Genomic DNA, 14205 nt, shown 5'->3' with positions numbered 1-14205 from the left:
GGCCCCGCTCCCGCTCCGCGGCGGCGCCCCCCGGGCTGCGGGACGCGGCGGGGCGGGGGGGGGGGGGGGGACACGGTGCGGCCCCGCCCCCCTGTGACGTATCCCCGCCCGCCGGGCCCGGCCCGCTTCCGGCGCGGCGGCGGCGGCGGCAAGTGGGGGCGGGGCGGCTGCTCCGCAGTAAGGGGGCTGCGTGGGGACCCCCCCTTCCCCCCCCCCCCCACACACCTCGGGGGCATTGGGACGGGGTCACACCCCACCTCCGGGAGCGCGTTTGGGCGGAGACACTTCCGTCCCCGAGGGCGTTAGGACGGGGTCCCCTCCCCTCCCCCGGGAGCGTTCGAGTGGGGACACTCCCCCCCCCCCCCAGGAGCCCATTCGGACGGGGACACCCCCCCCCCCGGGAGCATTTGGACAGGGACACCCCCGGGGGGGTTGGACGGTTTCCCCCCCCCCCCCCGTGCACCCCCCCCCCCTCGGGGCGCACTGAGCTGGCAGCCCCCGGCGCAGCGGGCGGCCCCGGCCCGGCCCGCCCCGCGCTCGCCGCCACGGGGCCGGGTGCAACGAGGCGGGGCGGGCGCGTATTGAAAAAAAATCAAAAAACAACACAACACAACAAAAAACCACCAAACCCGCCCGCGGAAAGCTGTGGCGCCGCGCTAAACCCGGCCTCTCTCGCAGCTCCGCTCGGCGCCTCTTCCTGCGCGCCGGTGCCCGCGGAGAGCCGCGCAGCGGGAGCGGGACGATGTGCGGCCGCACCGTGTGCTCGCTGGGGGCCGACAACCTGCGCCGAGCCTGCGCCTACCGCGACTCCCGCGGCCGCAGGCGGCAGCCCGAGTGGATCAACGGCGACAAGCACCGGCCTTCCTACAACCGGGGCCCGCAGAGCTGCGGCCCCGTGCTGCTCTCCCGCAGGCACTTCGAGAAGGTGAGCGAGCGGCCGCCGCCGGACCCCGCTGCCGATCCGGTTCCTCCTTCCCGCCGCTCGGTAAAAGCCTCGCAGCTGGCATGTAGCTGCCGGAGCCGGTGCTGAGGCCCAGCGTGCGGCTTTGTGGCGGCACCGGGGTGAACGCGAGAGCGACCGGGCTGTGGCAGCGGGGCTCTTCCTCACACGGCGGTTGCTCCGAGCCTGTATTTTAAAAGCTTGTCGTGCTTCCTTTGCTCTGTGGATGTAGCAGCTATGGAATTTTCTAATTGCAAAGCTGTCTCTTTTCATTAGTATTCACGTGTTCTTGAGCTGGGCAGAGAATCGATCCCACAGCTCCAGCGCAGCATTATATTTTGCATGAAAGTTTGTCTCTAAGCAATGAACCTTTACAGAATTCTTTCCCAAGTGTGTAAAATTGCTGCACATGTTTTATTCCCGATTGTGTAAAATTGCTCTGCAGGTTTTATTCCATGTTCCTGAGAGTCCTTCTTTCATTTCTTAATGCTGTTGAGAATGTCCAGGTCGCTCTTGGTAGGAGATGGTAGAGAAAAATCTCATCTTCAGAGCTTTAAAAAATACTGCTTACACCTGTGGTGACCGTTATCCTGGCTAATTTAAGCCTCGCCAGACCTTCCCCAGACGATCAGAGCAGGCTCTAACGCTGCTTGTGCCGCTTGTTGAGCTTCCACACCGGCAGCTGCCTCGCGAACCGTTGCTCCTCGGGGCTCAGCGGCGTGAAGTGGAGAGCACCGAATTGAAACGCGCCGCTCCGGCTCACCCAGCGCTTTGCGGGGGTCACGGTGTTTCAGCGCAGTCACAGGCCGGCGCGGTCGGGAGGGTGGTTGGGCTGTCCCGGAGCGCTGCGGAGGAGCGCCGGAGGCTTTGGAGCGGGTCCGCTGTGCTGGCAATTCGGCAGCTCCGGGTCCTCACCGGCATCCCTCGCATGGGACCTGCGTGCGCTCCGCGTCCGATCAGGTGCCTGCTGGAAAAGGAGTCTGAGCTGCTGGTGTGTCAGGAGTGACCTTTTGCTGAAAAGTTTACGCTTGCAAATTCAGAATGGCTTAGGTTGATCCAGGGCTTCTTAGGAGAAATTACAAAGTATCGTTTTTCCTTTGCACTTTGCTCTCCTGCCTTTCGCAATGCCGCATCTCCTCCGCTACAACTGTTAAGAGCAGGAGCGAGACACTTGAAGCACAGCGCCGGTGGCAGGCCAACATCTGGCCGGCCGGTGGTCTCCGTTCAGCTGTTGGGACACAGGGACAGTTTGAAGCCCCCCCGTCTTTGCCACTTCTAATCTGTGGGAGGGTCCGAAAGCCTTTACAGGGCTTGGGCAAATATATTTGTTTCTCTGTAACCCCGTAATTCTCTGGGAGCAAACGTCCCCCCAGGGCCGAGCTCTGGGGCTGGCGACGGCAGGTAGAAAGCGAGAGTGAAGCCAGGGGAGAAGTGAAACCCGCTGAGCCGTTTCCATTGTCCAAAGCGAGACAATATGCAAAGCGCAAGGGGAGCGCAAAGAGCGAAAGTGAACTGGATCGGCAGAAATCACGTTATTAAAATGAAGGTGAGATTTGTACTATTTGAGAGGATCTCTTTAAACGGGGAAGTTTTATGGACCTGAACGCCACCACGATAGGAACATTCATTAAACACAGACGAGCTAGATCAGACTGCAAAGCTCTTCCCATTGAGGAAAACTGCGCGTTTGTTACTCCACGTAGATACAACGTAGCTGTGTTCGTAGGGTGAGCCCCACTGAGGCCGTTGTATTTATTTATTTCTGCAAAGTGCTCTCTGCTGAAGATTAATTCTTACAGGAAAGCCGTTAGGAATATGCAAAGGACTATAATTAGCAGCTATTTTCACATCGCTTGCGAGTGGCTGTCATACCTCTCTGCTCCGAGGACTGTTCAGACATCCCTGCGAAAGAGAAGTGGCAGATTTGGCAAGGAAAGTGCCTAGTAAAGCTGTAAGCGGCAGTTCAGTTCTTTGCAGAGAAACGAGCTTGCTTTTTCCCCTTGCAGAGGGAGAAACGGCTTTTTCAGCGATCGGCAAGCCTTGCCGGCGAGAGCAGCTGCTGGCGTGCTTGTGGTCTGCGCTACGTAGTAAAAAAAGAAAGAGGGATGCTGTGATTAATGTGCTCGGCTCTCTGCTGCCACGTGCTCTGATGCGAGGTGCTTTTCTGTCGTGTTTGAAAGGGCGCTGACTCCTCCGAGCGGGTCCTCGCGACCATGCGGTGGGGCCTGGTTCCCTCCTGGTTCAAAAAGGACGATCCCTCCAAAATGCCGTTTAATACCTCCAACTGCCGCAGCGATACCATGCTGAAGAAATCCTCCTACAAGGTGAGTTACCGCTCCCTGTGTCCCATTCGAAGAGACCTGGTAGTCAGCAAGCATTCGCAGCGTTGTCGGTGCTGTGAGAGCCGAGACTAGATCTAAAGTATCTCCCTAGCAAGTACTGGCTACTGCTTGCCTGCTTCACTGGGGATGAGTCCTCCTAGATGACTCCTTTTACCACAGAGCCAGCTGATTCCATTAAAATATAAGAATTCAAGTGGTGATGGCTTTTCCCAAGCTTCATTTGACAGCGCCACCTTTGCCCTTTGGTTCAAGCACTGGTCAGGGTGCAGAAAACGGAAGTTGTATGACCCCATGGAAAGCTTTGGGAGCAAAGCACCGCTCCGCATGGATAAAAGCTCAGCTGCCGAATCCAGTTAACAACAGTTAACAGCGTGCTGCATAGGGAGCCCCAGCCAGGCCTCTGCTCCTGGAAAATGGGACTCCAGCCATCCTCAGCGGGGGGGAGCGCAGATCCGTAAGGAGATCACTAGCTCTTGGATTAGGGCAGCAAATGCACTGAGGATTATTTTGCCTTTCTCTTCTGCGAGAGACCCTCACCGTATGGTTTTGTGGGTATTAGCTGCTGGGTACTTGGGATTTATTTGGGGTGTGAGACGTGGACTGCCGCTGCTGTAAGTGGAAGAGGTTGCAGAGAGCATCTGTCGCCGCAGCTCCACCGTGGTGCGCTGATGCCTTTGAACCCCGAGGCATCTGCAGGGGAGAGTCTCGGCTTGTTAAGGAAAAGCCATGGGCTCAGCAACCGATGGGCCATGATGAAGCTCCTGTTCGCGAAGCGCTGGGTGATGGCGTTCGCGCTGAGAGCAGCGGAGCAGCTTACGGGAGCGCTGGGAGGGACCAGGAGGGACTTGGGCGCCTGGGTGCTAACGGTCCGAGCGGCGCGCGTCTTCCCCGTGTCTCGGAGCCATCGCCTCCCCGTCGTGGGCTGCCTGGGGCTGTTCACGACGTGCTTGTGTTTTCTCTTGCCAAGGGTCCTCTCCTCAAGGGCAAGCGCTGTGTGGTCCTGGCAGACGGCTTCTACGAGTGGCAGCAGCTCGATGGCGGGAAGCAGCCGTATTTCATTTACTTCCCCCAGGAGACGAACGAAACGGTACTGGGTCACCCGCGGTGTTTGAAGGCTTGGCACTGAGCTCTCAGCCCCCTTCTCCCTCTAAATGCCCTCAGAATATTTAAGAGTTGCAACAGGTATCTGTAAGGAAAACTCTTGCTCCCTCCAACTGTGCTCGCCTTTGGGGGTCACGCACAGGAGTTTGGAGGGGACAAAACTGGAAGTTGTGCAGGTGGGAAGCACCTTTGGATGTGGCTCTGCTCACGATGTCCCCCAGACCACGACAGCCCTGCAGCGCAGAGGCGCAGGCCTTGCTCCGCTTCAGGACGAGCGCTCTGACGCGATTTCTGCACTAAGAGCTCTGGCCTGGCCTAGCTGCTAAAGCCGCCGCAGAGAAATGCGCCTCTGCAGTAGGTTTCCCGTTGCGTTTCTGAACAGGGCTCAGGCCTGCAGAGGGCTCTGCAGCCGGGGGTCCTTGCTCCGAAACCCCCTGGCTGTAGATGGTCCCGTGGTGTCGCCACCGGCCACGCTGGCTGCTCCCCGCGCTCTCGGTATTTGCATGGGCGGCTGATGTGTTACACGGGGGATTTGCCTGCCGGTTTCGCTTCCTCTCTTCCTTCCTGCGAGCTGCCAGCTGTGACGTCCCGAGGGGAAGGAGGGCACTGACGTGCCTGCGGGAAGATGAGGTTCCCAATAACGCTCCTGCACGGAGAGCCCGAGAATTAGTTCGGATCATGAATGAGATGCGAGCGGTTGACCTGCCGCGGCTTTGGCGAGCCTGCGATGCTTCGGCCGCCCGTTAGCTGCCTTGGCGTGGAAGCGGTAGGGCCGATGGTCCGTGGCTCTGTCTTCCAGGCCGAGGGGAAGGAGGGAGACGAGGAATGGAAGGGCTGGCGGTTACTCACCATGGCTGGGATTTTCGACTGCTGGGAGCCCCCGGCAGGCGGGGACATGCTGTACACTTACACCATCATCACCGTGGATGCCTCCAAGGACGTGAGCTTCATTCATCACAGGCAAGCGAGAGCGCGGGGCAGGGGGCTGCAGAGCGGTGGGAGCACGAGGGAGGAAGGCTGCCCTCCTCCGCGCGGGCGGATCGGAGACAGCCCCTTAACGCCAGCGTGGTAACACGGGCTGGGAGCGCTTCTTCCTCCTGATGCCCTCAGAGAGAAATGTTAGACCGTTAACAGCTTGTTTCGTGTCGCTGGCTCGTGCCCTTTCCATAAATCACCATCTTTGCGCCCTGGCGGGTAACAGTAGGAGTTGAATTACTCTCAGCCTGGCCAGGATCTGTCAGTCAACCCCTCTGCCTCTTGCAGCAAAGCAGCTACTACCTTGGCAAACCGAACGTGATATCTGCCTCGCAGCAGAGCAGTCTGTTGCTTCGTTTTTCCCCTGTGGCTTCTGACATGTGGTTTGTGTCCAGCCAGCTTCTCACTTGCTTATAATTCCCTGCTCTGGTGTGTCAGCGCTGGCGTTCGGTGGGGCTCGCTGGCCCGCGTGGCCTGGGCGCTCCGCGGGTTTTGACCCCTCTGCGTGCCTAGGATGCCGGCCATCCTGGATGGGGAAGAAGCCATCAGGAAGTGGTTGGACTTTGCCGAAGTGCCAACCCAGGAAGCAGTTAAACTCATCCAGCCCACGGAGAACATCGTTTTCCACCCGGTATCCACCATCGTGAACAGCGTGCGCAACGACACACCGGAGTGTCTCGTACCCATCGAGCTGGGAGGCAAGAAGGTAAGAGCCACGGCAGGCCTCAGCCGAGCTCGGTAGGCCCCCGCGGAGGAGCACCTGGGCATGGTGACGTCTCCGAGCCGAGGAGGGTGCTGTCACGCTCCAGAAGGGGCTGGAGGCAGCCAGTGTCCTCCCCGGTGCCTGCGTGTGTTTGATGCTGTGGTGCAAAGGCTCCTGACAGATTCCCTTCCTGGCGCTTCCAGAAATAAACTCTGTCATCCTATGCCAGGATTTCTCTGCCAAATGAGGCAAATTCCATGTCAAATGGAGCTTGGAACAAGGCTGTTCACAGCAGCCCTGGGAACCTCCTGCAAATGTGTCTGACTGCAGTTGGAGCTGTTGCTACAGCATCCGCATCCCGCTCCGGACCAGCTCTCTGAGTCTGAAGCCACATGCGCGTGTTCTGCCCTGCTCTCGCTCTGCTTCTGACTTCTCTCCTGCTGTCATTTGTCTCCCCAGCAGGTCAAAGCCACTGCAAGCAGCAAAGGGATGCTGGGCTGGTTAAAAAGCTCCCAGGAGGGCTCTCCCAAGAAGGAAGAAAATGAGTTGCCCAGGTGGACGAGTCAGTTCATCCATAGCCCTTCGCCCAAGAAAACCAGCGCAGGTCTCCTGCAGCAGTGGCTGGGGAAGGAGGGAGAGCCGGCCGCAAAGAAGCGCAAGGCTTAGGCACCACGTGGGATGGCCAGCCGGCCGCTTCTCTTCCAAATTGCCTAAGCAAAACGAGGAACGCTTTTTAGGAGGCTTTGCAGACTGGCATTGAGATTCTCTAAGCCTCTCAGGTATTGATCTGTTGCCCTAGGTTGTTGTCTCTGTTATTAGCGTTATGTTAGAGGTTAGTGTTCGTCTTTAAAGATTTTGGCTTTGTCTTGTGCTGGCGGGAGTGGATACAACACGCTGGCCTCACTGCCTGCCGGTCTGCTCGCTCCAGGGGAAGATAAAACCTCAGAAGCATCTCAGCCTGCTGAGGGAGGAGCAGCTTCTGACAGTATTTCACAGTCCACATCTCTGTTTTCTTTTTTTGTTGTTGTTTTTTTTTCTGTCAACCTGATATTTCTTTTCCATTTAATTCCTTACTGATTCTGTATGAATGCCTTTCTAATACTCTAGCCCCTAAAAGACTTCTGCAATGTAGAGGAACATGCAATAAATACCAAGAAGAAACCCCAAACCAAGAAGTTCTGCCATGCCACTTTGCCCCAACATTGCGGCATGCTCTCAGGGGTCCTGAACAGGGAGATCTCGAGGCCGTGCACGGGCAGGAAGAAGAGCGATTTGCTAGCAAGAGCCAAGGGAGCTTCCTCGATTAGAGAAGAGGGGGAGTGGATGGGGCTAGGGAAGGAAACAGTCCACGCGAGCTCTGCTTTGAACTGCTCACGTCCAGGCTGCCTGTTTCCCCATCTTTTTATGGATGCTTCTCAACAAGGGTTATGCTCATCTCCCCCAGTTCCTCAGGTCCTTGCTGCAGCTGCAGTGCGGTGCCGACCGGGAGCTGGTGTTTAACCCTGCCCTGAGCAGGGCTCGATGGGACAGTGGGCTCTCTGCTCCGCACCCCCACTGCAATGCCTTGCACGTTTGAGCCCAAAAACGTTGGATGCTTTTTCCCATAGTTCCTCCCTGTGCAGTTCCTCTGAGGCAAAATCTAAAACCCAGGCACTGGCCCGACCTTGGGGAATGGGTTAAAAACTCTCTGGAGCAACTGGACCTTGCTTGGGTCTCCCTGTGGGCAGTGGGGTGGCAGAACTTGTCTTGGTCACATTGTGCCATCATTTTGTTAATAGGATTTGAAGACAGGATTTTCTTGATCTGTAGAGGGATGCATCCTGCCCTGTTCAGAGAGGTCATTCGTTAAAGCCCAGATAAGCAAAGCGTCATTAAAGAACAGTATGGGGGGGTTGATTTGGGGGTCAGGGACTCTGTAAACAGAACCCGATGCTATGGACCAAAAGCCTTACAAGTTGGGACCCTTGCTGGAAAACAGAATTTAATTTGTATTTGAAACAATAAAATGAGATTAACGGGTTGATTGCGCAGCGTCCGTGCATGTGTCTGTGTCCTCGTTTCCCACTGCAGCCCTGTCGCTTCTGTTTCACCAGCACAGTCGGTCTTTTCTCCGCAGCCTGCTGAGAGGGAAACCAGCGAGCAGCTGCTGAGCTGTCAGGGGACCAGCAGGAAGGGGTTTCCGAAGAGTTTCCATTTGCCAGCGGAAACTATTCCCTGGAGACTCGTTTCAAGGTTCCCCTCGAAGGCTCGGTCCCCGGGGAGCTGCAGGATGGCCGCAGCTGGGGCCCGTCTCTGGGAAGGGAGCGTGGACCCAGTTTCTATGTCTAGGGGGGCGCAATCCTTCCCTCGCGTGGGGGGGAAGGCTGCAGGGCACGCGTTAGCTCCCTGCAGGCTGTAAGCGCCAGGGTGTCATCGCTAAAAAGCGACACGCAGGGTTTCATCACAAAGCGTTGGTGCTGAACAGCACCTTTAAACTGGTGTGTGGCCGCATGCCAAACGCTGGCACCGTTTGCAGTGTTTGTTCCTAATTGGAAACAAAATGACCAGAGTCCCCTAATGAGACCTCCTCCTCTGAAGCTGGCTAAGGCACAGCTTTCGCCTTCCTGCAAGCTCTGCTGGCGCCCGGGCTGGTCAGCCAGGCAGGGTAGGGACATGTCTGTGCCAGGGCTTCTCTGGGGCAGACGAGATGCTCTAGGTGGGTAAAAACCTAAAAGAGGCCGGCAAAGGGCCGGGGGGGGGGTTGGGGTTCGGGCAAGTCGAAGTGGGCAGCCTGCAAGGAGCGGCGCTGCCGGGACTCGCAGCAGGTCCGCGCTAGGGCAGGCGCGGGGCTCTCCGGAGGGGCCCCTCGAGGTTCTGCGCTCCCCGGCTCGGCTGCCGGCGCGGACAAGCGGCGCCCAGGGCTTCGGCGGCCCCGCCGCGGCCTGCGCTGCCCTCACGAGCGGGGCGTCCGGCGGGGCCCCGTCCCGTCCCGTCCCACTGCCCGGCCGCAGCACGGGCAGCCCGCGGCCCCCGCGGAGGAGGCGAGCGACCTCCTGCCCCCGGGCTGTGGCCTGGGAGCCCCGGCTTCGCCCCGGCGCCCTCACCGCGCGGCACCTCGGCTCTTCCTGGGCGTCGCGGCGGAGGGGCGCCGGGCTGCGGCTCGGCCCGCCCGGCCAGGCGCGGCAGCGGCGACCGCCCGCCGCGGGGAGGCGACGCTCGGCGGGGAGGGGGGGCCGGGCCGGGCCGGGCCGAGGAGGCGGCCGCGCCCTGCCGGGCGCTGCCCCGGGCGGCCGCCCCGCCGCCGCGGCGGAGCAGGGGCGCTGCGAGCCCTATGCAAATCAGGGATCGGCGCGGCGGCCAATGGGCGCCGCGCTCGCCGCGGCCGCCGCCAATGGGGAGCGGCGGGCGGCGGGGCGGGCAGCGATATCCGCGGCGCGGCGGCGGCGGCCGTGGCAGTGCGGCGGCGGGCGGCGCGCAGGGCGGAGCGGCGGCGGTGGCAGCGGTAAGGGCGGCGCGGGGCGGCGGGGCGGGAGGGGGCGCCCGGCCCGCTGCCGCGGTGTAACGGCGTTGTGTCTCTCCGCAGGCGCCGGGACCGGCTGTGCTGGGCGCTCCTGGGCGGCGGCGAGTGCCCGCTGCCTGCCGGCCATGTCGGGCCGCGGGAAGTCCGGCGGCAAGGCGCGGGCCAAGGCCAAGTCGCGCTCGTCGCGGGCCGGGCTGCAGTTCCCGGTGGGCCGGGTGCACCGGCTGCTGCGCAAGGGCAACTACGCGGAGCGGGTGGGCGCCGGGGCGCCGGTGTACCTGGCGGCGGTGCTGGAGTACCTCTCGGCCGAGATCCTGGAGCTGGCGGGCAACGCTGCCCGCGACAACAAGAAGACGCGCATCATCCCGCGGCACCTGCAGCTCGCCATCCGCAACGACGAGGAGCTCAACAAGCTGCTGGGCGGCGTGACCATCGCCCAGGGCGGCGTGCTGCCCAACATCCAGGCTGTGCTGCTGCCCAAGAAGACGCAGAGCTCCAAGAAGTGAGCGCTGCCCACCCCCCCCCCCCCCGGCCCTCCCGCCGCACCCGGGGCCGGGGTCCCCCTCCTGCCCCCCCGGGCCGGAGGCCAGCCCCGGCTGCGCCCCGCCGGCCCTCCGCTAGCCCCCATGCCGCAGCGGGGAGCCCGGGGGAGCGTGGCTGAGACCAGGCCCTGCTTGCATCTCCCACCCTCCCCCGGGCTCCTCACCCCCCTGGAAGAGGCGGTTTTGGAGCAGCCTGGCTGTTGGTGGCATCCCTCGAGCCGGACGGTCGGAGGCCGGCGCGGAGCCGCTGGTAGCGGCGGAGGCTTGTGCTGGCGTTGCCGGACACGGGCACCCCCAGCCGCCTCTCCCTGCTGCCAGCCCCGGGGGCTGCGCAGGGGCCCCCTGAGCCCCTCCGGCACGGCGGTCGGACTTGCTGCCACCGTGCACCCCCGGCAATGCCATCCCGGCCGCACTGCGGTGGGGAGGGCAGGGGGCTGAATAATGTGAAAAGGAGAAGTTTCTCAGTCGATGAGAAGTGACTGTCGGTCTTGGTTTTGTTCCTGGTAAAGCTAGTGCATCACCTACTGTAAGGGAGCTCCGATCTTTTCATTTCGAGGTCTCTTTTATTTTGGGGTACCTCCCTGCAAAGTCACCTACCTGCACTCCTCCTGCTTGGTGGGCACCAGTGGACCCTCTGGCCCTGTAGCCGTGGGTCCCGCTGGCGGGGTGGGTGGCGGGTGCGGCGACGGATCCCCTCGGAGAGCGTTGCAAGGTCAGGCGCCCGCTGCCGCCGGGAGCGGGAGCTGCCATCTTCTGCCGTGGCTCCACTCTTCCTCCCATCACGGAGCAGCTCTTGGTTGCAGAATCTTTTAATATTGTGGAGAGCTACATTGTACCCTAGTTGCACTTCTGAAAATGACATGCAATATCTTCTGGGTTTGTTTTGGTTTTGTTTTTTTTCCTTTGTTGTTCAATACTATTCCTGGTTCTGAAAAAATAAAGTGCTGATGATATGTTAACTGTAACCCTTTATGGATTAATATTTCTTTTTAAAAACCCCAGAGTCTGTATTTAAAAAACAATATTTAGCTAGTACAGTGTTTATTAAATGGCTGCTGGGCCATGTGTGAGCATGGGGGCCGGCTGTCCCTGTGACACCTGGCAGAACTGATGCAGAGACCAGCTTTCCTCGCTGCCCAGTGCAGCCTGCTTCTGTGGAGGCTGATAGTCGTGTGCATGCAGCAGTGTCTAGGCAAGCGGACCGTAGACCTTCATAATGCTGTTTTTTTAACAAGTAAAATGAGCAGCTATCTATGTGCTGTAAGTAGCATGTGTTCAACCTATTGAAGCAGCTGTTAATCTTGTGGATGAAGTAACTTGCTCTGGCTCTGACTTTATTATTACCTAGAATAGATGAGTCTGGATGCTTGTCAACTGGTTTTGTGAAGGGTTTTTCCCCTCCATTGTAGAACGTGGAAGCAGCGTGTTCGTTAGTGTAGTGCTAATGGGGAAGCAGAAGTGTCTGTTGGTTGCTCTGTGGTACCCGCTGATGGGGCTGACCTTGGCGGGGGCAAGGCATCCGGCCGCGGTCCTGCTGGAGCGGCACGGGGCCTGCTGGGATCGCTCTTCCTTCTGTAAACTTGATGTTACCGCGTGTGGGGTATGTGGGGTGGGACAAGGTGTTTTCTTTACGTGCAAACCACTGTCTAGAGTGGTGGCTCTGACGTGTCTGTATCTGAGTGTCTTGTTCTCTTCCCTCTTTTTTGTTTTCTCCAGGACCAGCATTCTGTACAACTCGAAAGAGAGTGCTTTGTATTTATTAGAAAATGCAGAACTTGTGATACTGGAAAGAACAGTGCAAACCCAATATCTGATTAAACTGGTTCAGTATTGAATGCTGTCGAACTTGCTGTGTCTTGTCACCTCACCAAACCTACTTAATCTGGCAGTGGTATGTGGGAGCAGGCTCTCTGATGGCAGCTTGGTATCTGGGCTTGATGCTCTCCAAGTGGGACTAGTAAAACATGAAATCTGGCCTCACAATTCTATTGATTACACTTGCCCTTCCCTTGCGCTATAGTCTTTTTCCCACCTGTGGGAGTGGACACAACCCTTCTGCCGCTCCTCTCCCTGCTACGGGAAGACAGTACTGCTTGGTCGCTCTGATGCCAGCGTGAGAAAGCCTGAGCTGCCCTGGGGCTGAGAGCAGCAGAGGAGGAGCGAGGCTGGACCCTGGGACCTTCCCCAAGTGCTGGTGCTGGCTGTCACCCTGGACTGGCTGCTTGAGGACCTGGCAGGTGGCCCTGCAGGCAAGTGGGTAGAGGGCAATGGGGCTGGGCATGGGCTTGCAGAGGCCAGATGGTAAATGCTCCTTGTGATGGGGGAGGGAGGAGGTCAGGAGAAGCCTGGCTGTCTTTATTCCAGCACCCTCTCCCTTTCTTGGACATCTCGCAGGTCACTGTCCAGGCGATTGCTCTGCAAGCTAGAGATTTGTTCAACTCCCTCCCTGCTTAACTTTGGGGAGGAGGGGTTATGGGAGGCTTAGCTGACTTCTGGCAGTTGCTGGGGCTGGGTATGGGCAAGAGCTCTGCTGTACTGGGCTCTTGAAGGTGTAGGTTGGGGCCAGAGAGGGTGGGCTGGACTCTGCAGGGAAATATGCTTTCTTCTGCCCAAACAAACTTGCAGTCAGAACAAAAGGGCACAAAAAAGTATTGTGCAGCTGGGGTGATGTGGAAGGGCCATGAAATGGGGGTGTGTCCAGATCTGTTGCAGGGTCCAAGTGTGCTGTGTTGCAGACCTTGGGTCTGAATAGCTCTGTAGCCATCCTGGTGCCTCATGGCTTTGCTCTGGCTTTGGTCAGAGTGGCAGGGTGATGCCTGCAGCTATAATTAGGAGTTGGTGGCTTGTTTGCTGGATGCTGGTGGTGTGTGCTGTACCTGTGGTAGCTAGCTCCAGCTAGGGTGAAGGCTGGGCTGCAAACTTCCTCTGTCTGCCACATGAATGACTAAATCGGTAGCTAGCTGGGAAAGCTTGGCTATTGCAAAGCAGACGGAAGGAAATCCTGTCTGTCTGGCCAAGGATTGCTAAAGTTCTTAGCCCTTAGTGTCTCATGAACTCAATATCTGAGCATCACCATGACCAGAAGAGTGAAAGTATCTGGAACTCTGGAACTGAAGATCAAGACTCTGTGTAGTCTTGATCTTCAGTTAAAAGAAAAAAGAAGGGGAGGGGAAAAAAAACCCACACCCTGGAATGGACTTTGTCACCTTCAAGCCTGTAGGTCCAGAGAAACTCGTGGCTTCTTGGAGCAGTGCTGCTGGTCCTGGCTCTTCTGAAAGCTTTGTAGCACCAGTGCAGCTGAAACCAGACAGTGTGAAGGGCTCAGCTGGGCAGACCCTCCATGGAGGTCATCTGTATTGGAGAGGCAGTGTCAGCCTCCTGCCTCCCTCAAGCGAGGAGGGGGATCTGGGCACCATGTACCTCCTCTTGGGCAGCTCTCTGTATGACAGCTGAAACAGCAGGATACTGTGCAGGCCCAGAAATGAGGCCATCTGCCCTAGGAAGCTGCTATTTGTCTCTCTGCGTGCAGTCAAATCTCTACCATCTGTGTGCTGCGGCTCTAGGACTTGCTCAGTTTCTTTGGGTGGTGAGACTGGAGTCACCTGCCCTTGGACGTCCTCAGGGCCCATGCAGCTCGGGTTTCCCTCCAGAGTGCAGCTCTTGCTGCAGCAAGCAGTGCCTGTGGGAGCCCTGCTCCAGGATGCTCCAACCTTGCAGCTTCCAGCAGTCTCATCGCCTCTGGGGGGTGAGCTGTCAGCTCCTCTGAAGGAGAGACAGGAGGTCTCCAGCCAGACTCCAGGCAGCAGGTGCTTTCTGACATGTGATATTGCATGCTGCTCTTGTTCACCTGCCTTTCTTCTGACACTGCACGCTTTGGCAGTAGGACACTTGCTCCCTCTAGCCTGTGCCCTTGCTGCCTAATAGCTGCTTTCCGGTTTGCTACCGGTGTTTTATCTTTGTGATAATGCTTCTTAGCATGTTAACAACTTGCCTTACAGGTTAGTGCTGAGGGTGTAGCCTTGCCCTGGCTGAGCCATCTGACCATCTCTTGTAGCGGTAAGGGGAGAGGGGAGTCTCCTCCAGTTGCAGAAATGCATGCATGA

At 58.7% G+C, this 14205-nt stretch overlaps 2 protein-coding genes across 4 annotated transcripts; both read left to right on the top strand.

Moving 5' to 3' along the window:
• Window positions 1–123: 123 nt before the first annotated feature.
• On the top strand, window positions 124–8084 carry HMCES (5-hydroxymethylcytosine binding, ES cell specific). 3 transcript variants are annotated; one of them, XM_067303707.1, is made up of 7 exons: window positions 124–177; window positions 679–925; window positions 3121–3264; window positions 4250–4369; window positions 5183–5343; window positions 5872–6064; window positions 6521–8084. In XM_067303707.1, exons 2-7 carry the CDS (start codon window positions 743–745, stop codon window positions 6725–6727), a joined length of 1008 nt encoding a protein of 335 aa, XP_067159808.1. In that variant the 5' UTR covers window positions 124–177; window positions 679–742; the 3' UTR covers window positions 6728–8084. The 3 variants fall into 3 exon arrangements, with proteins under 3 accessions (XP_067159808.1, XP_067159809.1, XP_067159810.1); XM_067303708.1 differs by lacking the exon at window positions 124–177 and having other exon boundaries at window positions 560–925; window positions 6524–8084; XM_067303709.1 differs by lacking the exons at window positions 124–177; window positions 3121–3264 and having other exon boundaries at window positions 562–925.
• Window positions 8085–9487: 1403 nt separating this feature from the next.
• LOC136993227 (histone H2A) lies at window positions 9488–11937 on the top strand. The gene is made up of 3 exons (XM_067303710.1): window positions 9488–9542; window positions 9624–10062; window positions 11819–11937. The coding sequence occupies exons 2-3, from the start codon at window positions 9686–9688 to the stop codon at window positions 11934–11936; spliced, it is 495 nt and encodes a 164-aa protein (XP_067159811.1). The 5' UTR covers window positions 9488–9542; window positions 9624–9685; the 3' UTR covers window position 11937.
• The last annotated feature ends 2268 nt before the right edge of the window (window positions 11938–14205 follow it).

The sequence above is a fragment of the Apteryx mantelli genome, chromosome 12 (genome assembly GCF_036417845.1).
Source record: "Apteryx mantelli isolate bAptMan1 chromosome 12, bAptMan1.hap1, whole genome shotgun sequence".
Lineage (NCBI taxonomy): Eukaryota > Metazoa > Chordata > Aves > Apterygiformes > Apterygidae > Apteryx > Apteryx mantelli.
Note: the sequence above shows the minus strand (reverse complement) of the source record. Positions and strands in the feature narration are given on the sequence as shown.